The 23,107-nt window shown below is 46.6% G+C and overlaps 1 protein-coding gene across 7 annotated transcripts in view; it reads left to right on the top strand.

Moving 5' to 3' along the window:
* PRMT2 (protein arginine methyltransferase 2) overlaps positions 1-14,412 on the top strand; it is a 31,470-nt gene extending 17,058 nt beyond the window's left edge. For 2 of the 7 annotated variants that reach the window (XM_054468621.2, XM_054468620.2), the window contains exons 7-11: positions 7,257-7,432; positions 10,269-10,398; positions 11,242-11,378; positions 12,861-13,032; positions 13,765-14,412. In XM_054468621.2, coding sequence (XP_054324596.2) covers positions 7,257-7,432; positions 10,269-10,398; positions 11,242-11,378; positions 12,861-13,032; positions 13,765-13,797 — 648 coding nt within the window. In that variant the 3' untranslated portion in view covers positions 13,798-14,412. Of the gene's footprint in view, positions 1-408; positions 6,534-7,256; positions 7,433-10,268; positions 10,399-11,241; positions 11,379-12,860; positions 13,033-13,764 lie in introns of those variants that run through there. The other 5 variants (XR_010125267.1, XM_054468625.2, XM_054468623.2 and 2 more) reach the window with 5 other exon arrangements.
* Positions 14,413-23,107: the final 8,695 nt, after the last annotated feature.

Genomic DNA, 23,107 nt, shown 5'->3' on the forward strand with positions numbered 1-23,107 from the left:
ATCCGATGTGCAGGGCCAGCTATTGATTGGGCAGTGGGGACATGGCCTGGGGTCTCAGTGGGTGATGGCCTGGAGGGGCCACCCTGAGCAGGACATTTGGAGGAGTGCTGGGGCAAGTCAGACAGGACCATGTGGTGGTTTTCTCCAGTGCAGGCAGTGGAAGGGGAAGGCAGAGCTTTGCAGGTGAGGGCTTGAGGCAGTTCCGACTTCAGACTCCCCCCCAGGGAGACTGAGGGACCACCACCATCATTACTCAGGCCAAGGAGGCCCAGAACAGGGCAGACGGGGCTGCGAGAGTTCCTATGGCGATAGTTGTTGGGGCATAGGGTTGGTAGGCTTTGAGGGAGGGAGGGTGTGAATTTGGGAGTCGTTGGTGCAGCTGCACCCACCTTCACTTTCCATCCCCAGGCTGCCCCTCTCCTGAGCTGCCGCATTCTCCCCTGCACCTGTGCGTCTGGCCCTCTTCACGTCCCCCTGGCCTGCTGTCTGCCTGTTCTCAGAGCCCCTCAGCCCTCAGGCCTTCATCTCTCCTGGCCCATCTCCCTACTCTGACGCTGACATGTCGTAAAAGTCTGAAGACAGAGAAGAGTGCGTGTGCGTTTAGCACAGGAGGGGCAGCTTTCAGTCGGTGCAGCAAGGGCATGTAGTTGTTCAGAGATGGTGCTGGAATGACTGATTTGGAGAAAAGAGGCCCTTCTTCACACCGTCTGCTAAAATAAACCTCAGATGGGCTCAAGAGTTAAATATTTAAGAAAAGGAGGAAACATAAAAAAATTGCTACAAGTTTATTGTTAGGATGGGAAAGGTCTTTCTAAGAACCAAGTTCATAATGAAGCTGTCAAATAAAATATTTGACAAAAAATTCCCCTTCATACATTAGCACAGCTAAAAATTATTAAATGGTAAATGCAACTAAAGAATTGCAGCTAAAGAATTGCGTGACGTAAAGAGTTGCAATAAGAAAAGCATAAGATAAAGGTAACCTTATGGAAGGTGAGCAGGGACCAGAAAGGCAGAGAAATGCCAGAGGCCAGAAGCTTGAACATTGTTAAATGCCACCAACAATTTGAAAGTAACTTTAATAGTTTTGACCTGGGAAGTTGGCTGAGCGATCCTCTAATATCTGATGCTCCTCGTGCTGAGGTTGTGGGGAAATGTGCACCGCCATGCCCTTTTTTTGGCAGTGTAAATTGGTAAAGCCTTTTGAAGGAAAATAGGGCAGAATAAGTCAAAGAGCATTAAAATTTTTTTGTTCTTCCAGAAGCAGCAAAGTTCTGAAGGAGACGCAAGTAAAGATACCACAGGTGTCCTAGATTGTCAACAGACCATTTAATCATTTTTGTTAACAAAGCAGGTGACAATGGAGCCCTAATTTGCGTTATCATTAGTTGTTACAGGATCTTGCTTGTTCTCCTGAGGCCACACCACGATTTCCGAGAAGCAGGTTGCACACTCAGCAGTCTTCACAGGGGCTGCCTCCTGGATTTCAGGACGCTTTGCAAGGTCACTGAGGGTCTCCGTTACACATTTGGTAGAATTAAAAGACTGCCAGACTCAGTCTTACCGTTGTTAGTGTATTTGTGCTGTCAACATGTGATGAGGACATATTATATTCCGTTATTCTCTTTAGCTCAAGGAAGAATAAAGAATTGGGACCAAAATTACAACCACATTATGACCAATTTTCTAAGCAAAAGAAACAAAGTAACTGCTGAGGTTAACAAAGATGTAATAATTCTCTTCACACAGCCTTGTACTGTTTTATGGACTGTATTATCACAAATCCTGAGCTTAACAAAAATCTTTATAAGTCAGCTCATGAAAACAGGCACGTGGCCAGTAAGAATTTAATTTCACACCAATAAAATTTTAGACTTTGGATTTATTTAAGGCTGTTTGCACATATTTATAGAATGTGTAGTATAGATGATGGGACAGCTCCCCCTCAGCAAGACTCTGGCCTAAATGTATTTGCCTTATTTACACAACAAGAGGATAAGAGTAAACACACAGGCACTTTCAGTTTGTGGCACTGAAGGATGATCTACACAGGGCACCCTGCAGAGGCCACAACCAAGGCTGCCTGGCTTCCCAGTGGGACAGGCCTAAGGGAGGACTTCTGGTCCCTTTGCTTGACGTTCATGTTTTATGCCTTGATATTTCTTTTTGGTTGCATTCCCTGGAGCTCATGTAGATCATTTTACTTTTCAGAGGTGCTAGTTCTGGTGCCCACATGCACACACACAAAACCATCAACTCTTCTGGATTCCTTGGTTTTAAAGCTTGCCTCGTACAAAGTACAGAGACATCTTTTTCAGGAAACATTGCCACCACATGCTTGAAGGACCGCTTATGGCTACACTTAGACATCTCCAACCGAGGTCTCTTCACCTCCTTCTACAACAATGCACTTTGTCTGCACTGGGACAAAAAATGACAGCCTTTTTTCTTTTCTTGATTTTTTTTTTTTTGGTGTGGAGCATTTCCTAACTTTCACGTCATAAAAAATGCAGCATAGTTAATCAGCAGCTTGCACTTCTGAGGGCACATTCACCTCAGGGGAAGAGGAAGAGGAGGAGCTGGTGGGTGCTGAGACTGCAGAGTGTCCTCCTTCCCAGCAGCTGGACCCAGAGACCGGGCACCAAATTTTTTTGATGAAATTATCCTAAGGAAATAATCAAATTTGTACAGAAATTTATGTTAAAAAATGCTCATGGCAGCACCATTTAAAATGGGGAGAAAATTGGAAACAGAATTGTAGCAATACATATGATCATTAAAAATTACGTTTTAGAAAGATTTTTAACAGTCTTTGGAAAAAGTTGGTGACATGTTGCTAGTTTTTAAAAAAAGTACAAAGAGTATGTACAGTATGATTCCAATTCTGTGTTTAAAAATTAGACATAGTGGTAACCTAGCTTCAATTCCAGGTAAGATGGAGAAGGCACACTCCTTTCATCTCTCCCACTGAATGCAGCTATAAATCCTGGAGAGTAGACAGGGAGAAACTATTTGAGGACTCTGGAACAAAGACGTAGTAGCAATCGATTGGTGAAGAAGACAAGAATTTGAAGTACAGTGAAGTATCTGTGGGCTCCACATCTGTAGATACAACCTACATGTATTGAAAATATCTGAAAATAAAAATAACAATACAACAATAAACATCAATACAAATAACACACCAATACAGTATAGCAGCTACTTACATAACACTGACATTGTATTAGGTAGAAGTAATCTAGAGATGATTTAAAGTCTGTCGGAGGATGTGTGTAGCCTGTATGTAAAAACCACGTTATTTTATATGGGGGACTTGAGCATCCAAGGATTTGAATATCCATGGGGGTCCTGGAACAAGTCCCCCATAGACACCAAGGAACAACTGTATTCCTGAAACAGTCTTGAATTATCATTTTCCTTCTTCTCCCTCTATGTACGTACATAGAGTGTACGTACATAGAGTGAGAAGCAAAGAAGGTCCATGAAATGGACCAATTCTTTTGAAAACTGCAAATTATCACAGTTCATCTAACATGAAATAGATAACCTGAATGGTCCAATAACTAGTAAAGATATTGAATTAATAGTTTAAAAACCTTCTGAAAGGCAAATCTCTAGCCTAAATGATTTCACTGGTGAATTCTATTAACACATTTAATGAAGAAAAAACTCCAATTCTAAACAACTTTCAGAAAAGAAGAGGGAACACTTACTCATTATATGAGGAAAGCATTGCCCTAATACCAAAACCAATGTTAACACAAAATATGAAACCTACAGACCAGTAACCCTCATGAACATAAATGTAAAAATCCTCAAGAAAACATTAGCAAATTTAAATCAGCAGGATATAAAAGGAATAATAATACACCATAACAAAAAAAGAAACTCTCCTTGGAATGCAAGGCTGGTTCAATATTTGAAAATCAATCAGTGTAATCTACCATATTAACAGTCTGAAGAAGAAAAATCATGATTATATCAATACAGAAAAAAATTGACAAAATTCAACATCAGTTCATGATAAAATTCTCAGCAAACTAGAAATGGAAGGAAATTTAACATGACATAGGACATCTACAAAAAAACCTACAGAAAATCCTAAGGAATCTATGAGAAAATTTCCTAAAACTAGTAAGTGAGTTTAACAAGATCACAGAGTGCAAGGTCATCATACAGAAATCATTTTTATATCTTAGCAATGTACAATTAGAAATTAAAGAATATCATTTACAGTAGCTTCAAAAATATGAAAGGCTTAGAAATCTAACAAAACGTGATCTGGACACTGAAAATGATGAGATGATAATGAAAGAAATCCCAGAAAACCTAAATAAATGGAGAGATAAGAAGACTCAACCTAGTAAAGATGTATGTTCTTTTTAAATAGATCTGTAGACTTAATAAAATTCCAATTAGAATCCAAGCAGGATTTGTTCTTATAGACAAGCTCATTATGAAATGTATATGGAATGTAAAGGAACTAGTGCTATGGTTTGTCCCCACCAAATCTCATGTTGCAATTTGATCCTCAGTGTGGTGGTGTTGGGAGGTGGGGCCTAGTGGGAGGTGTTTGGGTCATGGGTGTGGATCCCTCATGAATAGATGAATGCCCTTCCTCGTGGGTAGATAAGTGAGTTCTAGCTCAGGTCCCAACAAGAGCTGGTTGTGAAAAAGTGTCTGGCATGCCCACTTGCCTCTGCTCTCACCCTGTGTTCTCTGCACGTGCCAGCTCCCCTTTGCCTTCCACTGTGAGGGGAAGCAGCCTGAAGCCCTCACTGGATGCCCAATCCTGAACTTTCCCAACCAGCAGAACCATGAGCCAAATAAACCTCGTTTCTTTGTAAATTACCCAGCCTCAGATATTCCTTTTTGGCAACACAAAAATGGAGTAAGAGAACTACAGTAACTGATACAATTTTTAAAAAGAAGAGTAAAGTTGGAGGAACTATACTACTTGATTTTAAAGCTACAATATTCAGGACAATGTGGTATTGGTGAAGGGACAGACATGTAAGTCAATGGAATGGAGACGAGAGATAGATTTCTACAAATATGGTCAATTGATTTTTTTAACAAAGTTACAAAAATCAATTTAATGGAGAAAAGACAGTCTTTTCAGCAAATGTTACTGGAATAGTTGTCATCCATATCTAAAAAACAACACCTCAACCTCACATCTCATACACAGCTGAACTTAAAATCGATCATAGATCTAAGTGTGTGAAATATAAAACTATAAAGCTTCTTGAAAAAATCATAGAAAATCTTCATCACCTGGACTTGGGCAAAGAGTTTTTACTGTAAAAGCATGATCCGTAACAGAAAATGTTGATTAATTGAATTTCATCAAAACTAAAATGACTGCTCTGCAAAGGGATGATGCTAACAGAATAAAAAAGACAAGCTAAGATTAGGAGAAAATATTGCAAAGAATATATCCAGTGTGTGTTCTGAATATACAGAGAAATCTCAAAGCGCAACAGGAAGAAAACAAACCAATTGAAAATGGGCAAAATACTTGGACACTCTACCAAAGTGGATATACAGATATCAGATACACACATGAAAAGATGTTCAACATAGCCATCAGGGAAATGCACATTAAAGCCACAGTGAGATATCACTTACACCCATTGAAAAATGACTAAAAAAAAAAAAAATCTGATAGTAATACCAAATGCCATCGAGGATGAGGAACAGCTGAAAGTCGTGCATTGCTGGAGGGAACATGCCACTGTGGAAACAGGTGGGTGCTTTCTTATAGACTTGTGTGTGCTCTCACCTTATGCCCAGGAGTCCCTCTCCTGTATGTTCAACCCAGAGATATGCAAGCTGTGTTCACACAAAAACCTGTACGTGAATGATTATACTAGCTCTCTTTATAATTGCAAAAAACACCTGGAAACAACCCAAGTGTCCTTCATCTGGATAATCCTTAAGGATAAACTGGTACGTCCACACAACAGAATACCACTGAGCAGTGAAGAGGAGCCAGTTATTGAAACAGGTAATTTGGACGAACCCCAGAAACGGTACAGTGAGTGAAAGAAACTTGTCTTGAAAGGTTATGTACTGTTTGGTTCCATTTATACGATATTCTCAAAGACACAAGACCATGGGGATGGAGACCAGATCGGTGGCTTGAGAGGCTGGGGCCGGGGATGGCATGACCACCAGAGAAAAGGGTAAAGAGTGTTTTGGGTGGCAGATCTGTGTGTATGCTGGCTGTGGTTGTGAGGACAAAATCCACACAAGCGCTAAAGTTCATAGGCTGTACACCAAAAAAGCTGTTTCACTATATAACTGAAAAAATAAGATTGAAAAATAAGATGTATATATTTTTTGTGTGCGTGTGTAGAAAAATACTTGACGGTAAACTGCAGAGTGATAACTGGTTCCTTCTGGGTATTGGGTTAATATGTGATTTTTATTTTTGTTTAAGCTTTTCTAAGTTTTCTACATTTTCCATACAAAACATGTATTACTTCTATAATAAAAGCAGCTTGAGATTATTTAAGGAAGCAAAACACTTCTGTTGTTTCTCATCAACTACAGGATGAAGTGCAGGCTCCCCAGGTGGCTTGCAAGGGCCACAGGCCTTGGCCCCACCTCGCTGGTGCTCCCTCTACTCCTTTCTGTGTTTGAAGCAAGTTCTGGTTCAGACAGAAAGCCTGGCCTTTGAGGGCATTGGGTCCCCACTTCCTCAGTCATAGATGTGATGTGCTTCCCTTGACTTGGGACCTTCTGAGGGATGCAAGGTGGACCAAAGGACCACGTGAATGGCCAGGGCATGCCTGCGTGGCTTTCGGTTTCTTAAGCAGTGATTTCAGTCCACTTAAAGGGTTGTGAAAATTCTGAGAATGCTACAGACCAAATATATTTTATGTAACAGTTGGGACCCTGCAACACTTCAGGGTTCTTTCAAAATCTGGTAGCTATGAGCTCTTCTGTGACTGAGATGGGCCAAGAGTGAAGATTTGTCCTTGCTTTTAGCTCTGCTCCAGTTCATAGTTCTAATGGGAAATTATGTGACTTAAACCCAGGCTGTGAGATGCATCAGTGACCATTACGTGTGGACATAAAATAAACCCTCGAGATGTTCTCTTGCATGGTACACTGGCCTAGGCAGGAATATTCTTGAGGCTAAAACTGTAGAACTCTCAGACTAGTGTTACGAATGTGGTGGTGAGAGGCCTGTGTAGCCACAGGGCCTGTGATGTGTCTCCTGTGTGTCTTTCATTCCTATGCAGTTTGAGTTCATGATCGAGTCCATCCTGTATGCCCGGGATGCCTGGCTGAAGGAGGATGGGGTCATTTGGCCCACCATGGCTGCGTTGCACCTTGTGCCCTGCAGTGCTGATAAGGATTATCGTAGCAAGGTGCTCTTCTGGGACAACGCGTACGAGTTCAACCTCAGCGCTCTGAAGTAAGTGTCCACAGCTGGGACTGGCACCGTCTTGTGGGGCCTCCTGGTCCACAGTCTGCAGGTGGGCCAAGGCCCTGGGAGATCCCATACGACGGTTGGATGAATGAGGGTACCTGTGCACCCAGATAGGACAATCTGTTGTAGCACTGGAGTAATTAGAGCAGTATGGTGCTATAACAAGAACTGTGCACCCAGATAGGACAATCTTGTAGCGTTGGAGTAATTAAAGCAGTAGGTGCTGTAACAACTGTGCACCCAGATAGGACAATCTTGTAGCGTTGGAGTAATTAAAGCAGTATGGTGCTGTAACAAGAACTGTGCACCCAGATAGGACAATCTTGTAGCGTTGGAGTAATTAAAGCAGTAGGTGCTGTAACAACTGTGCACCCAGATAGGACAATCTTGTAGCGTTGGAGTAATTAAAGCAGTAGGTGCTGTAACAACTGCACCCAGATAGGACAATCTTGTAGCGTTGGAGTAATTAAAGCAGTAGGTGCTGTAACAACTGTGCACCCAGATAGGACAATCTTGTAGCGTTGGAGTAATTAAAGCAGTAGGTGCTGTAACAAGAACTGTGCACCCAGATAGGACAATCTTGTAGCGTTGGAGTAATTAAAGCAGTAGGTGCTGTAACAAGAACTGTGCACCCAGATAGGACAATCTTGTAGCGTTGGAGTAATTAAAGCAGTAGGTGCTATAACAAGAACTGTGCACCCAGATAGGACAATCTTGTAGCGTTGGAGTAATTAAAGCAGTAGCTGCTGTAACAACTGTGCACCCAGATAGGACAATCTTGTAGCGTTGGAGTAATTAAAGCAGTAGGTGCTGTAACAAGAACTGTGCACCCAGATAGGACAATCTTGTAGCGTTGGAGTAATTAAAGCAGTAGCTGCTGTAACAACTGTGCACCCAGATAGGACAATCTTGTAGCGTTGGAGTAATTAAAGCAGTAGGTGCTATAACAAGAACTGTGCACCCAGATAGGACAATCTTGTAGTGTTGGAGTAATTAAAGCAGTAGCTGCTGTAACAAGAACTGTGCACCCAGATAGGACAATCTTGTAGCGTTGGAGTAATTAAAGCAGTAGCTGCTGTAACAAGAAAAGACAGATGGGCAGAGCAGGGTAGAATGCAAGGAACAAAAATTTTCATATGTGAAAAAGGTGGCATTACGATCAGGAGGGAGTGAGGGCCAAGTCAGCAAATTATTCTGGAGCAGTTGATTAGCCCTTGTTCTCTCACACCATACGTGAAAACTTAATTCTGCATGGAATCAGCGTCAACGACAGACATCCATGGGGGCCTGTGTGCACCATCTTAGGTGGAGAAATGAGCAGCAACAATGGATGGAATGGACCCTGGGCTAGATAGAATCTGGCAGTCTATGTGGCAGAAATCAGCAAAAACACGATTGTAAAAGCAAACAAGTAATTAGAGAAATCACATGCTGACAGGTCTTGGAATCAATTAGAAAGAGATGACTAGCGAGATGGAATTGCAGCCCAATCATGTGAACAGGCAAACCGCAAAAAATAAATAAAATTACCAATAAATATATGAAAAATTATAATGTTGTTAGTAGTTAAAATGCAAATTAAAATACATGCTGTTTTCCCTATCAGACAAGCAAAGAGTAAATTAAAATAGTAGCCCGGGCTTGCCTGGCAGTGGCACGGAGGTGTGGCTGCCGGGGCCTTGGAGGTTGGCATCAGGCCCCCCACCCCAGTCACTGCCAGAGCCTCCCACCTGAGTGTTCCTCCCGGCACTGGAAGCCAATGGCCGTCCAGAGGAACGTGATTGAATTGCTGTATATCCATCTGGTGGAGCACTGCTGTGTATCTGTTAAAAAAGAAACCATAGGTTTTTAGGGATATGTAATGATATTTAGAAAGGGTTTAAGAAACAGTAAAGCTTGGCAGAATAAACTGTGTATACAGAATGGATGTTTGCTTGCATAAATAAATTTATAAATATGTCTGTGGGATAAAAATAAGTATATCACAATGCTAAGACAGGCATATGGGGAATTTAAGCTTTTCTTTATACTTGTCCATAGTTTCCAATTTTTAAATTCGTAATTTTTTAATCAGAAATATAAATATGTAAATATAGTGGAATATTTATTAAAACATTCACTTTTATTTGCTGTTTCAGAAGTTACTGCTTTGCTTATTTTTGAAAACATTTCTGTGGTAAATAATAGGTGACTTACAAGCCTAGTACAACCAGTGATGGGGGTTGGCAAACGGTGACATGCAGGGGTCATGCGGCATCTAGTGTCTGTTTCTGTGTTGAATTTGTGTAGCAACAGAGCAAGTATGTCTCCTGAAACTCAGACTCACTCAGGCCACCTCAGCCCTTCTAGTTCCTTTCGTTTATTATAGAGTAACCTACAGCAGGAATACCGCGTTCATTTACTGTTAATAGAAAATCCAAAAAGATACTTTGAAATCAAACACATTCTAAAACTAGGCAAGACACGCTGCAACTCCCCTTGTCCTCTGGGTTATGAGGGGTGAGCATTGGTTTCCGTGTGCTCAGATCCCATGAATGAGACCTCACAGGGAAGCGCCCAGTGACTGGCAGGCTCCTTAATGCCTCCAGGTCTGGCTCAGGAAGTCTCTGGATGCCTGGGTAGAGTCTGGGTCCTCTCAGAGCGGGAGGCACCCAGGGCCTCTGGAGGCCTGAGGGCTGCTCTGGGGTTCCACGGCCCCAGATAGTGGCTTAGCATCCTGGTGACACAGAAGGGAAAGCACTCATTGTGGTCCCACGCGTGTGTTTTGAAGCCTAAGATGATTGCAATGACTCTCAACAGTCGCTTTGACCTTTTCCCCTAGATCTTTAGCAATTAAGGAGTTTTTTTCAAAGCCCAAGTATAACCACATTTTGAAACCAGAAGACTGTCTCTCTGAACCGTGCACTATATTGCAGTTGGACATGAGAACCGTGCAAATTTCTGATCTAGAGGTGAGAAAAAGATGAGTTGCTCCTTATATTCGATAATCAGTGACCACGAAACACTCAGACCAGAGCCTGGCTTATCATAAACCTTCAGTGAGTGCTGGGGGTGTGAGTGAATAACTAATTATTTTATTATACAAATAAGTGAATTTATAAAACGTTTGCTACTGATTTTTTCCGGTCTTTTTTTTTTTACGTTCTATTTTGATTCTTTCATATTGTGCATCATTTTCTTTATAAATGTCTCCAGCGTCTTCATTTTAGATTTATGTTTAATATTCTCAGCATCTTCAAAATCAAATAAATTATATTCCGTTTCATTATGGTATTTGCATTACAGTTTTTTTCAGGTGTTTTTAGCCGCTCTTCATGACAGGATTGTTAGAATTCCCTCCGTGAATCCCTGTCTGTGGCCGCGCGGTGGCGCTCGTGGGCTCTGGGCGGTTTCCCGGCGCCCCCGCCCTGCCTGGCACCCCAGTTGGCGCCGCGTCCGGAGATGGGCGGGCGTGGTGGCGCGGGCGTGCTTTGGTTTTTAGTTCGTTCTGCTGTGGAAAGGCCCAGCCTGGAGCTCTCCAGCTCCCTAACTTGAAGAGCTGAGCGCCGAAAAGATGCCGCAGGAATCTGGGGCGGAAAATTGGGCGCAAGAAGCTCAGATGCTTGAAACGTTTCTGACTGAAGCCTCTGAACTCATGATGCGGGTTTTGGGGGTGGTTTCCCCAGGGTGGGGGGCTGTTCTTTGGTTCCTGACGCATTCAGCGTCTGCGCGGGGCGCGCGGAGCGGGCCGCCCCAACCCGGGCCCTGCGGTGCCACGCGGTGCCCACGCGTGCCTTGTCATCTGCTTGACCCAGACCCTGAGGGGCGAGCTGCGCTTCGACATCAGAAAGGCGGGGACCCTGCACGGCTTCACGGCCTGGTTTAGCGTCCACTTCCAGAGCCTGCAGGAGGGGCAGCCGCCGCAGGTGCTCAGCACCGGGCCCTTCCACCCGTGAGTGTGCGGGGCGCGGGCACGGGGGTGCGGGGTGGGGGGCGTGGAGGATGGGGCGGGGCGCGGAGATGCGGGGCAGGGGAGTAGGCGGGGTGCGGGGATGGGGCGCGCAGGAGGGGGTGGGACGCGGCGTGGCGGTCGTGGGGGAGGTGGGGCACGTGGGGGTGCGGGCGGTGGGGTGGGGGCGGCGCGCATGCGGGCACAGGGGTGGTGTAGACACCGCAGCCTGTGTGCTCCCTTCCGGATCTCGCCACCACTCTGGGCCCAGCCTGGGCCTTCCCCCGCACAACAGCCCCAACGGAAGGAGCTCCCTGTCTTCCACCCCTCGAGGAACACCCGCAGCTCTTCATGGTCTGACCCAAAGCGCCTCCACAGGACGTCGGGGTTCACCTGACGCTTTTGGAGGCCCTCGTTTTTTGGGACACATTTCCCCGCCAGCACCCTGGGCATGTGTGGCGGTGGAGCTGCCTTTGGGGCCCTGCAGGCCTTCCCTTTGGGTGGGGTTGACTACCCCGCTCTGGCACCTGCCCCGCTGACTCCCCAGCGTGGTGGCCCCGCGAGGGAACCCCGGCTCCAGGGAGGTCGCAGAGGTGCGGGGTTGATGGCCTGGCCTGGCATGTGGTCCCCATCACATGAGTCCTGTGGTGCCCCCTCCAGTGCTGTCACCGGGTGGAGGTGGGCAGCTTGGAGGCCGGTTATACCCATCCCCGAGTCTGGGGGCGTGGAGGGGGCAGTGACCTGGGGCACAGGCTGGGGTGAGGGGTGTGACCAGAGTCAGGGAAAAACTGGAGACGTGAGGAGCCCCCCACTTCACTGCTGGCCCCACCGTGGACAGTGGGAGTTTGAGGGAAGACAGAGCCTGAAGAACTTAGAGACGTTTCCAACGCAACCCAGTGCAGAATCCTAGTGTTGTACTATTTCCCCCCAAATGTGACAGTTGTCCTCACCTTGTAACCTTCACAGAAGCGACTCCTTAGACCTGATTCTGTGTACGCCACAGTTTAACAGCAGGAGCTAGATCACCAGCCTCTGCAGCTTAGGCAAGGGTGCAGGAAGGGGGTGCACAGCCATCCTCCTGGCGGGCCGGGGAGTCGACATCACACGAGACCTTTAGTGCAGCTGTGTGTCCCCTGAGCTCCCGCATCCTTTGGGCCACCCAGGGTGAGCCGTCCACACCTCCTGGAATCTGAGTGGTCTCAGGAGCAGCCTTGTGTTTGGCATTGGCAGGATCTGTCTCACCAGCGTAACTTCGATCCCAGTGTATCCCATAGAGTCCCTTTAGATCACAGGGCTGGGGGTGTATATGTTCTCTGAGTTAGCCTGAAAAGCCAAGCTTTGTGTCCCCAGGCCCTCAGGGTGGACTGCCGGCTGTGTGGGTGCTGTTGGGGGCGAGAGCCAGTGCAAGCCTGAGTCAGCGCCCCGAGGGCCATGTGGAGACTGCCCTAGCTCAGCCTCCAGGTCACATGCACCCCTGTCTTGCAGCACCACACACTGGAAGCAGACGCTGTTTATGATGGACGACCCAGTCCCTGTCCATACGGGAGACGTGGTCACGGGTTCAGTTGTGTTGCAGAGAAACCCAGTGTGGAGAAGGCACATGTCTGTGGCTCTGAGCTGGGCTGTCACTTCCAGACAAGACCCCACATCTCAAAAAGTAAGATACGTAGTTGTAAGATTCTGTCCTGTGGGTGCCGGTCCTCAGGGAGACAGGCCTGGGTGGTGGTAGTGATGGCAGATGCTGGCTCACACTGGGGTCCACGCCTTTTGTGCAGGAGTGATTTAATCCTCACACAGAAAGCACCTGTTGTTATTGGCTTCATTTCCCGTCTGACAGCACAGGAAGTGGAGGGCTCTGGAAGGGAAGTCATTTCCTCAGGTGACACGGTAAGTGAGGGAGAGCAGAGACCCACATCAGCCTGAGGCCCCTCGTGCCATGTCCAGAGGGGCCCCTAGATGGACAGAAGCCTGAGCTGTGCCTTGGGGCTCCCTTTACACAGGCCTCTGTGGCTTCCCAGGCAGCAGTTAAGTCTAGGTGTGTCATCCGTGATGCGTGTTCTGACTGGCAGCGTTTGGATCCGTGTGTGAATTCATGTGTAGCTCGCCCAGCTCACTCGGGCTTCCTGTCTCAGAGGCTGCTGAAAATGGAATGTTCTTCTTTGGACTCAGGATTAATGTGGCAAAGAAAATAAAAATAAATGGTTTTTTTTCATTTTTTGTATTTGTTTTGTGCTTTGCTTTGTGGTAAGTTTTTGTTAAAAGTTTGTCATTTAAAAAAATTCTGCACCTGAATACTGTTCTCTTGTCCAATATTAAACCATTAGGAAATGTAGTAGGTTAATCAAATGATTTATCATCTGATTGACCTGTTGTCATTTATCTTCTTCAGGTTGGAGAAAAAGTCTTCCCCATCTGGAGATGACAGTTGATGCTTTATTTGGAAAGCAGTGTGCATATCTTGAGGGGTGATGAACACAAGCAAACCAAGTTGCACCTGGCTTCTGCACACTCCTGCGAAAGTCGGTGAACATTCACTCCACACTGACCCCTCCCTAGCCTGGCAGGTGATGTCAGGGTCCTTCACAGACAAACACGCTTGGGCTCGGCAGGAGCTGCTGTGGCCACCCCCGCTGCCCGGTGTCTGCCCTCTAGAAGTAGGCTGTGTTTCCAGGTGTTCACCCGTGGTGCCCACAGTGCCGACCCGTGGCTAGGTCGGAGCTCCATGTTCCTAAGCTAGGTCTAGGTCTACGCTCCTAGGACGCACGCATATCAGCCCGTGTACCCTGTGACAGTGACTGTCCCCGCCTCCTGTGTTAGTGGTGCCCTTACTGCTGTCGCTCATCCACTCGTGTGGGACGTAGGATTGCACAGGGCTGTGCCAGTGGCGTGTAGGGAACACTGCCCTGGCTCAGCGTGCGAGCTAAGGTGGCGATGTACGCGATGGGACTCTGCATGGGATAGTACAGTTGTGTAGACGTCTTCCAAATAAATTATGTGTTGCTGCATCGCATATGCTCAATAAATATTTTTAAATGAGTGAATGTCGTTGTGTATCCTGTTTTATGCATATATGTTATTTTTTGTAATTACAGGATCATACTATATGCATTGCTTTGTAAGTTTTTCTCAATGTTGTGAAAAAACTTCCACATCAGTAGATACATGTCCGTAATTTTTTTTTGTATTGTTTTGATTTTTATTAAATTTTATTGAAATATAGGCTGGGTGCAGTGGCTTGCCTCTGTAATCCCAACACTTTGAGAGGCTGAGGTGGGATGATTCCTTGAGCTCAGGAGTTCAAGACCACCCTGGGCAACATAGCGAGATACTATCTCTACCAAAAAAATACAAAAATTAGCTGGACATGGTGGTGTGTGCCTGTAGTCCCAGCTACTCGGGAGGCTGAGGCGGGAGGATCACTTGAGCCCAGGAGGTTGAGGCTGCAGTGATCTAGGATTGCACTGCTGCACTCCAGCCTGGGTGACAGAGCAAGACCCTGTTTTAAAAAAAACCCCAAAAAACAAAACTGAAATATTAAATATATATTGAAAACAGCGCTACTCATGGGTACATAGATGATGGCATTTTATAAAGTGGACGCACATGTAACCAGCATCCAGGCCAAGACACACTACAGATTCCCCGATTCCCCTTCCACTGAGTGCCCACCCTCTTGAGGGTGGTGTCCTGACTTGTAACTGTCGATTACTCTTGCCTGAATGGAGTTGTACACCTGTTCTTTTGTGTCTGCCTTTAATTAAACATTGTTTGTGAGACTCATCTATGAATTTTAGACAGTGTAGTTGTGGTTGACTTTTTCATTGTGGCATAGTATTCAACTGCATGAATAGACCACAGTTTATGAATCTTGTTTCACATGGTGTCCTTTTGGGTTGTTGCCATGGTTTAGCTATGATGATTACTGAGACTGTGGACATTTCTGTGTATGTGTTTTGGTGCATGTATGTACACATTTCTGTTGGGTGTACACTGTATACCAGGTTTTCAAGTCAAGGAATCTAATATCCCTGCCTGCTGTGCATGAGAGTTGGCATCCTCGTCAACACCCAGTATTGTGTTTTGCATTTTACCTGCTCTGGTGGGCGTGTGGATTTGGTATACATTTCATTGATGACTAATCCAGTTTTGTAGATTTGCCACTCATTTGGATATCCTGTTTTTGAGGTGCTTGTTTAAGTCTTTGGCCCATTTTACTATCATGGTTTTTTTTTTCTTTCCTAGTTCTAATTGAGATTCCAAGTGTTCCTGATATAATCTGGCTGAGTCCTGTAACACATATATTTTTGTGAATATGTTTTCCCTTTATGTGGCTTTTTTTTTTTTTTTTTTTTTTTTTTTTTTTTTTTTTGAGTATCGAGCTGTGAAGAAGCTGTGTCAGGATTTTCCTTTTTTTTTTTTTCTTCCAGACAGCGTCTTACTCTGTTGCTCAGGCTGGACTGCAGTGGCGTGATCTCAGCTCATTGCAACCTCTGCCTCCAGGGTTCAAGCGATTCTCCTACCTCAGCCTTCCAAGTAGCTGGGATTACAGGCATGCACCACCACACCTGGCTAATTTTTGTATTTTTGTAGAGACAGGGTTTCACCATGTTGGCCAGGCTGGTCTCGAACTCCTGACCTCAGGTGATCTGCCCACCTTGGCCTCCCAAAGTACTGGGATTACAGGCGTGAGCCACAGTGCCCAGCCTGTGTCAGGATTTTCTGTCATGGACATGGAGGCTGGTGGTCTGGGTGCAATTTCATATATGGTCATTAGAAAAGGCATCTCATCCAAATGCGGTGGCTCGTGCTTGTAATCCCAGTGCTTCAGGAGGCCAAGGCAGGAGGATTACTTGAGCCTAAGAGTTTGAGACCAGCCTGGGCAACATAACAAGACCTTGCCTCTACAAAAAACTTAAAAACTAGCTGGGTATGATGGTGCACACCTGTAGTCCCAGCTACTTGGGAGGTGGAGGAGGGCAGATCGCCTGAGGTCAGGAGTTCGAGACCAGCCTGGCCAACATGAGGAAACCCTGTCTCTACTAAAAATACAAAAATTAGCCAAGTGTGGTGGCGCACACCTGTAATCCCAGCTACTCAGGAGGCTGAGGCAGGAGAATCACTTGAACCCGGGAGGCAGAGGTTGCCATGAACCGAGATCATGTCACTAAACTCCAGCCTGGGTGACAGAGCACAAAAGACAGGCATGACTGTACTTATTGCTCAGCTTTGTAACCACTGGGGGCCCAGATGCTCACTTGGATTCTAACTTTGTTGGCATCTGGGCCTAAAAGCCCTGATGCAGGTGAGCAATGATGCAGAGGGCTCTGTGTGCCTAGTGGGCTCTATGCCTGCTGGGCTCTGTGCGTCTGGTGGGGTCTGTGCGCCTGGTGGGCTCTGTGTGTCTGGTGGGCTCTGTGCGTCTGGTGGGATCTGTGCGCCTGGTGGGCTCTGTGCCTGGTGGGCTCTGTGCGCCTGCTGGGGTCTGTACGCCTGCTGGGGTCTGTGCGTCTGGTGGGCTCTGTGCGTCTGGTGGGCTCTGTGCCTGGTGGGCTCTGTGCGCCTGGTGGGCTCTGTGCGCCTGCTGGGGTCTGTGCGCCTGGTGGGCTCTGTGCGTCTGGTGGGCTCTGTGCGTCTGGTGGGCTCTGTGTGCCTGCTGGGCTCTGTGCGCCCAGGAAGGTGCGGCCACCCTCACGCGGAAGGCGGCCAGCGGATCCTGGTGCGCGCAGCTCCCAGCGCTGGGGTCCCAGCGCCCCGCCTCTTCCTGGAGCAACCAGCGGGACCTGCCGTCCCCCGGGACACCCCGAGGGGTCTGCGCCCGCTTCTTTCCGAAACCGGAAGGCGCTGGGGGCTCGGCAGCCAGAGGGACGGGTTCAGGGAGCGTCCGGTGAGCCTAAGACGCGCCTTTGCCGGGGTTGCTGGGTGTCTGCCTCTCACTTAGGTATTAGGAACCGTGGCACAAATCTAGGTTTTCCTCGGGGGGTGGGCGGAGGCTCAAAACTGGACGGTTTTCTCCTGGAGGACTCTGTTCAGACAAATACTGGTTTCCTTATCTGCAGGTGTGCGCGGCGCTAGCAAGTGGCCAGCAGGGATAACACGGGGCGAATTCGGAAAGCCCGTGCGTCCGTGGACGAGCCACTTGGAAGGAGTTGGGAGAAGTCCTTGTTCCCACGCGCGGACGCTTCCCTCCGTGTGTCCTTCGAGCCACAAAAAGCCCAGACCTTAACCCGCTCCTTTCTCCCGCCGCGTCCGTGCAGAACTCCGCCGTTCCTGGGAGGGGAAGTCCGCAAGGCGTCGGAAGAGACACGTCCTCTGGGAGCAAAGAGGCCCTCTGAGCGAGCGGCGGGGACGCTGGGCAGACAGGGGACCGCTGGGGCAGGGCGGAGAGGACCCGCCCTCGAGTCGGCCCAGCCCTAACGCTCAGGACCGCCTCCAGCCGGAGGTCTGCGCCCTTCTGAGGACCCTTCTTGGGGGAGCTTATTGCGGTTCTTTTGCAAATACCCGCTGCGCTTGGACGGAGGAAGCGCCCACGCGTCGACCCCTGGAAACGAAGGCCTCCCTGATGGGAACGTATGCGTCCAGGAGCCTTTATTTACTCTTAATTTTGCCCTATGCGTGTACGTGTGTGAAATGCTTCAGATGCTTTTGGGAGCGAGGTGTTACATAAATCATGGAAATGCCTCCTGGTCTCACCACACCCGGGGTGACAGCTGAGATGCGGCTTCTCCAGGGTGGAGCCTCCTCGTTTTCCAGAGCTGCTTGTTGAAGTCTTCCCAGGGCCCCTGACTTGCACTGGAAACTGCTCACCTTGGCATCGGAATGTGGAACAAGAAATGCTTTTGTTTTCATTCGTCCTAGTGTTCATAAAATGGAAAACAAATAAGGACACACAAAAACATTAATAAAATAAATTAATGGAACTAGGTTTTTCAGAAAGCACAACAAACACAAAATCCAAGTATTGCCATGTCAGCAACACATTCCTACTTTAAGTTTTATGCAGTTAATTGGAGTAGTGGAGAACAAAAGTGGATGTGGGGCAGATCTGCGTCCTGCATGCGTCTTGCAGCCAGACTGTTCCAGCTGTTCCAGACCTCAAAATAGAGAGGACCCAGGTTTTCTAAGACCATGTCGCTACACTCTTAACTGCAGTGGGTGGAGTTTGGGGATGGACTTCTCCTCAGCTCCCTGCTGCCGCTCTCCAGCGTCTCCGGGTGCAGCCCCTCTGCCGCCACAGCTGGAGACTCCCAAAGGAGGCAAGCAAGCCTCAGCGATCCCAGGAGGCCCCATCGGGCCTTCCCAGGCTTTCCTCTCTTTAAGCTCCTCCTCCTTCTTCCCTCTCTTCAGAATGGAATCTAGGCAAGGATTTCACAGTCTGAGTTTTGACCAAGGACAGTAACTGGGTCCAGGGATGGAAAACTTTGCTTCTAGGTCCCGTTTTGCTACAGCCTTGCAAGAAGACTGTGATCAGGCCTCAGTTTCCGTCTCTCTAAACTGAGGAGTGCTCTGCTGGGATCTCTGCCTCCTTTACAATATTTCCTCCAGTGATGTCTTCATTATTAGAGCCGCTGACTTCAAATGACATTTCATAATGTTGTCCCTCTCTGTTGTGTCATCCAGAGTCGTTTTTCTTCTTATATCTTGAAAATAGATAGCTAAGATAATATGAATATCAAACTGAGCCCCTTTCTTTGGATTTTGTAACAAGGAAAATTCCTAGTAATGATCAAGTAACTAAATGAATCTGGATGTGAGCTTAAATGAATCTGGATGTGATCTTTATTTTATGATTGGATTAGGGTATATCCATGAGCCTTGGACTTATCTAAAACTGTAATTTATCTAAAATTATGCAGTGTTCATTATTTAGCAAAGGTATCATGGCTTGCTGTCTAGCATTCTTGGTAGAAAGCCATCGCTGTGTTAGGGAGTGTTGGCTGTTTATTGAGGCCATCGGTGAGGCAATGCAAGACAGACAAATGTGGCTTCAGTACTACTAATATGACAGCAGACAGCCACCAGCTGGAAAGGTGTATTGAGATTGTAAAGATGTGCTCCTTCCCGAGGCCAGGGACCAGGGCCACTTACAGTCCCACAGTCATCTTTTTGAACTGTAAATCTGAATTCCTTTCCCCATGACAAAGTTGGGCAGGGAACCATCAAACTGGGATTCTGGAAATCAGGTTGGGGGAGCAGAGAATCCTGCACCCTCACAAACCCCTTTTGCTGTGTTTGCTCCTGGTGCAAGTTCTCACTTCTTCATGGCTTGGGGGCTGAGCAGAGTTCCTGGGGGTGTTGGTGCTACCTCAGCTCTCTGTTCCCACTGCTTGGAGCCAGAGAGGAGGCAGGGGTAGAAGTCATGGATTAAAGGTCTGGAGACAGGGCAGGAAGAACGGCAAGATTCAGAGGAAAATGTTTGTTTACAGCCAGAATCAATTGATAGGCATCAACACGGCGTTGGAGAGAATGATGCAGCACAATGCCCTGGCCTGGCACGCAGGAGCCTGTGACTGTTCCGTCCCCTGAGCCACCTCAGGCTCCTCACTCCCACCCTCAGAATGTGGACTTTCATGGTTGCTCTATCCTGGGCCACAGCCCTTCACGAGGCTCCTCTCTGGCAGGGCCACAGAGAATAAAAGGGAGCAGAAACTACATCCTCCACACAGATAGAACCTGCATCAGCCAAATTGTCCATCTGACCAAGGGTCTCCCTTCCGCACTGCACAGGGGGCTACAACGTGTTGTTTGGACCACGGTTACTGTACCTGACTGTCTTTAATTTTTTGGCTCAAATTGTTTTCTCTCCTTGATTAGATTAGGTACCTTGGTAATAGTTAAATTTTTCTGGAGCCTAGAGGTTGCAAGATCATGAAACTGCAGTTATACCTTCCCAGAGGGGTGGATGGCATCCTCAGATCCTCGACTTGTGGAATGACCTGTGTGGATCTGACTCTAGGCCATCTCCCATTGGAAGAGGAGGAGGGCTTTTATGGTTGAAAGAAGGACCATTGCATTATAATAGGTGCAGTCATTTTGGAATTCTCGGTATGGGGAGAGGCATGTGCTTGTGTATGTGCACACATGCATACTTGCTCAGGAACCAAGGGGGTGGCCTGCAGTGACATATGTCATGATTTTTGTTTATTCTGCTGCTGTATTCATTTTCAATTACTGTTGTAACAAATTACTACAAACTTTGTGTCTTAAAGGAACACAAATTTATATTTTTACAGTTCTGCAGATCAGAAGTCCAGTAGGGTCTAAAATCAAGGTGCCAGCAGTGCTGTGTTTGTTCCTGGAGGTTCTAGGGGAGAATCACTTCCTGCGCATTTGGGCTGTGGGCAGAATTCAATTCCTTGTGGTTGTAGGACTGAGGTTCCCATTTTCCTGCTGGATGAGGGTCATTCCCAGCTTCTAGAAGCCATCTGCATGCCTTGGCTTGAGGACCCTTCGACTATCTTCAAAACCAGCTAGGGTACGTGAAACCCCTCTCACAGGCTCTTCTTCCTTCCTTTTTATGGACTCATCTCATTAGGTTTGCAGCCACTTGAATAATCTCAGATCATTTCTCTATTTTGAGGTCAGCTGATCAGGTAAACTGATCAGGTCAACTGAATTCTACCTATAACCTTAATTCTTTTTTGCCATGTACGGTAACGTATGCATAGATTCTGGGGACTAGTATGTAGACATGCTAATTACATTGTAGCTAGATATTTATGTTGGCGGGGGGGCATTATTCTGTACCTAGAAGAGAGGGGATTTGTGGGGCTGTAGGGTGTGCATATGTTCAGTGTTAACTGATTCTGCTAAGTGGTTTTCCAAAGAGGTATGCTCACTAAACACTATTCTCTTTCATTGGTCTGTTTATTTATTCTCATGTCCATATCATACTGTTTGAATTACTGTCTTGATATCTAGTATTCTAAATATTCTTACTTCGTTATTCTGTGAAATTGTATTTGCTATTTTAGCCTTTTGCATTTCCATATAAATTTTAGAATCAACTGGCTAATTTCCATAAAAATACCTGCTGGGATGTTGAATGGGATTGCTTAGATTCTATAGATTATGTGGAGGAATAATTTATATTTTACAATATAAAGATTTTCAGCCCATGAACATCGAATATCTCTTTATTTATTTGGAGATACTCTTCTTTAATTTATGTCAATGTTTTATAGTTTTCTTGCACACATTTCACTAGTTCCTAAGTGTTTGATATTTTTAATGCAATTGTAAATGATGTCATTTAAAAATTAATTTTCAGGCAAGGTACAGTGGCTCACTCCTGTAATCCCAGCACTATGGGATGTTGAGGCAGGAGGATCACTGGAGGCCATGAGTTCAAGACCAGCCTGGGCAACATAGGGAGGCCCCATCTCAAAAAAAAAAAAATTTAGCCAAGCGTAGCAGTACCTGACTGTAATCCTAATTACTGGGGAGGCTGGGGTGGGGGGAGGCTGAGGTGGGAGGAGGCTGTGGTGGGAGGAGGCTGAGGTGGGAGGAGGCTGCGGTGGGAGGAGGCTGAGGTGGGAGGAGGCTGAGGTGGGAGGAAGCTGAGGTGGGAGGAGGCTGAGGTGGGAGGAGGCTGCAGTGGGAGGAGGCTGAAGTGGGAGGAGGCTGTGGTGGGAGGAGGCTGTGGTGGGAGGAGGCTGAGGTGGGAGGAGGCTGCAGTGGGAGGAGGCTGAGGTGGGAGGAGGCTGCGGTGGGAGGAGGCTGAGATGGGAGGAGGCTGAGGTGGGAGGAGGCTGAGGTGGGAGGAGGCTGCGGTGGGAGGAGGCTGAAGTGGGAGGAGGCTGCGGTGGGAGGAAGCTGTGGTGGGAGGAGGCTGAGGTGGGAGGAGGCTGAGATGGGAGGAGGCTGAGATGGGAGGAGGCTGAGGGGAGGAGGCTGAGGTGGGAGGAGGCTGAGATGGGAGGAGGCTGAGGTGGGAGGAGGCTGAGGTGGGAGGAGGCTGCAGTGGGAGGACTCTGCTTGAACCCAAGAGTTCAAGGCTGCGGTGAGTTTGTGCCACCGTACTCCAGCCTGGGTGACAGAGTAAGAGCCTGTCTCAAAAAATAATTTTCTAATTGTTGCTCTTGTTTCAAAATACATTTGATTCGTGTATACGATCTTGTATCTAATTACTTTGCTTGTTGATTATAAATTTCTTTGGATTTTTCATGTACACATCCTATCTATCCAAAGGAACCGAAATCAAAATATAAAAGATATACCTAAACTTGGAATGTTTATTGCAGCACTATTCACAATAGCAAATACATAGAATCAACCCATTTTCATCAACAAATGAATGAATAAAGAAAATGTCATATATATACACAATGGAATTCTATTGAGTCATAAAAAGAAAGAAAACATGTCATTTGTGGCAACATGGATGGAAATGGAGAGAATTATCTTAAGTGAAATAATTCAAACACAAATAAATATTGCATGTTCTCACTTGTATGTGGGAACTAGAATATTTGATCACATGGAGGTCAAGAGGGGAAAAATAAATAACAGACTGGGAAGGGTGAGTGTGGGAGAAAAGAGAGGAAGAGGAGGACTGGGTTAAAGGGTACAAACATATGGTAAGACAGAAGGAATTAATTCCATATTTAATAGTGGAGTAGGGGGACTGTACTTAACAAAAATCGATTTTACTTGGGTGACAGCTGTCCTCAATACCTTGACTTGACCGCTATGTGTTATATACATGTACCAAAATTTATTATGTACCCCATAAG

The sequence above is a fragment of the Pongo pygmaeus genome, chromosome 22 (assembly GCF_028885625.2).
Source record: "Pongo pygmaeus isolate AG05252 chromosome 22, NHGRI_mPonPyg2-v2.0_pri, whole genome shotgun sequence".
In the NCBI taxonomy this organism is placed as follows: domain Eukaryota; kingdom Metazoa; phylum Chordata; class Mammalia; order Primates; family Hominidae; genus Pongo; species Pongo pygmaeus.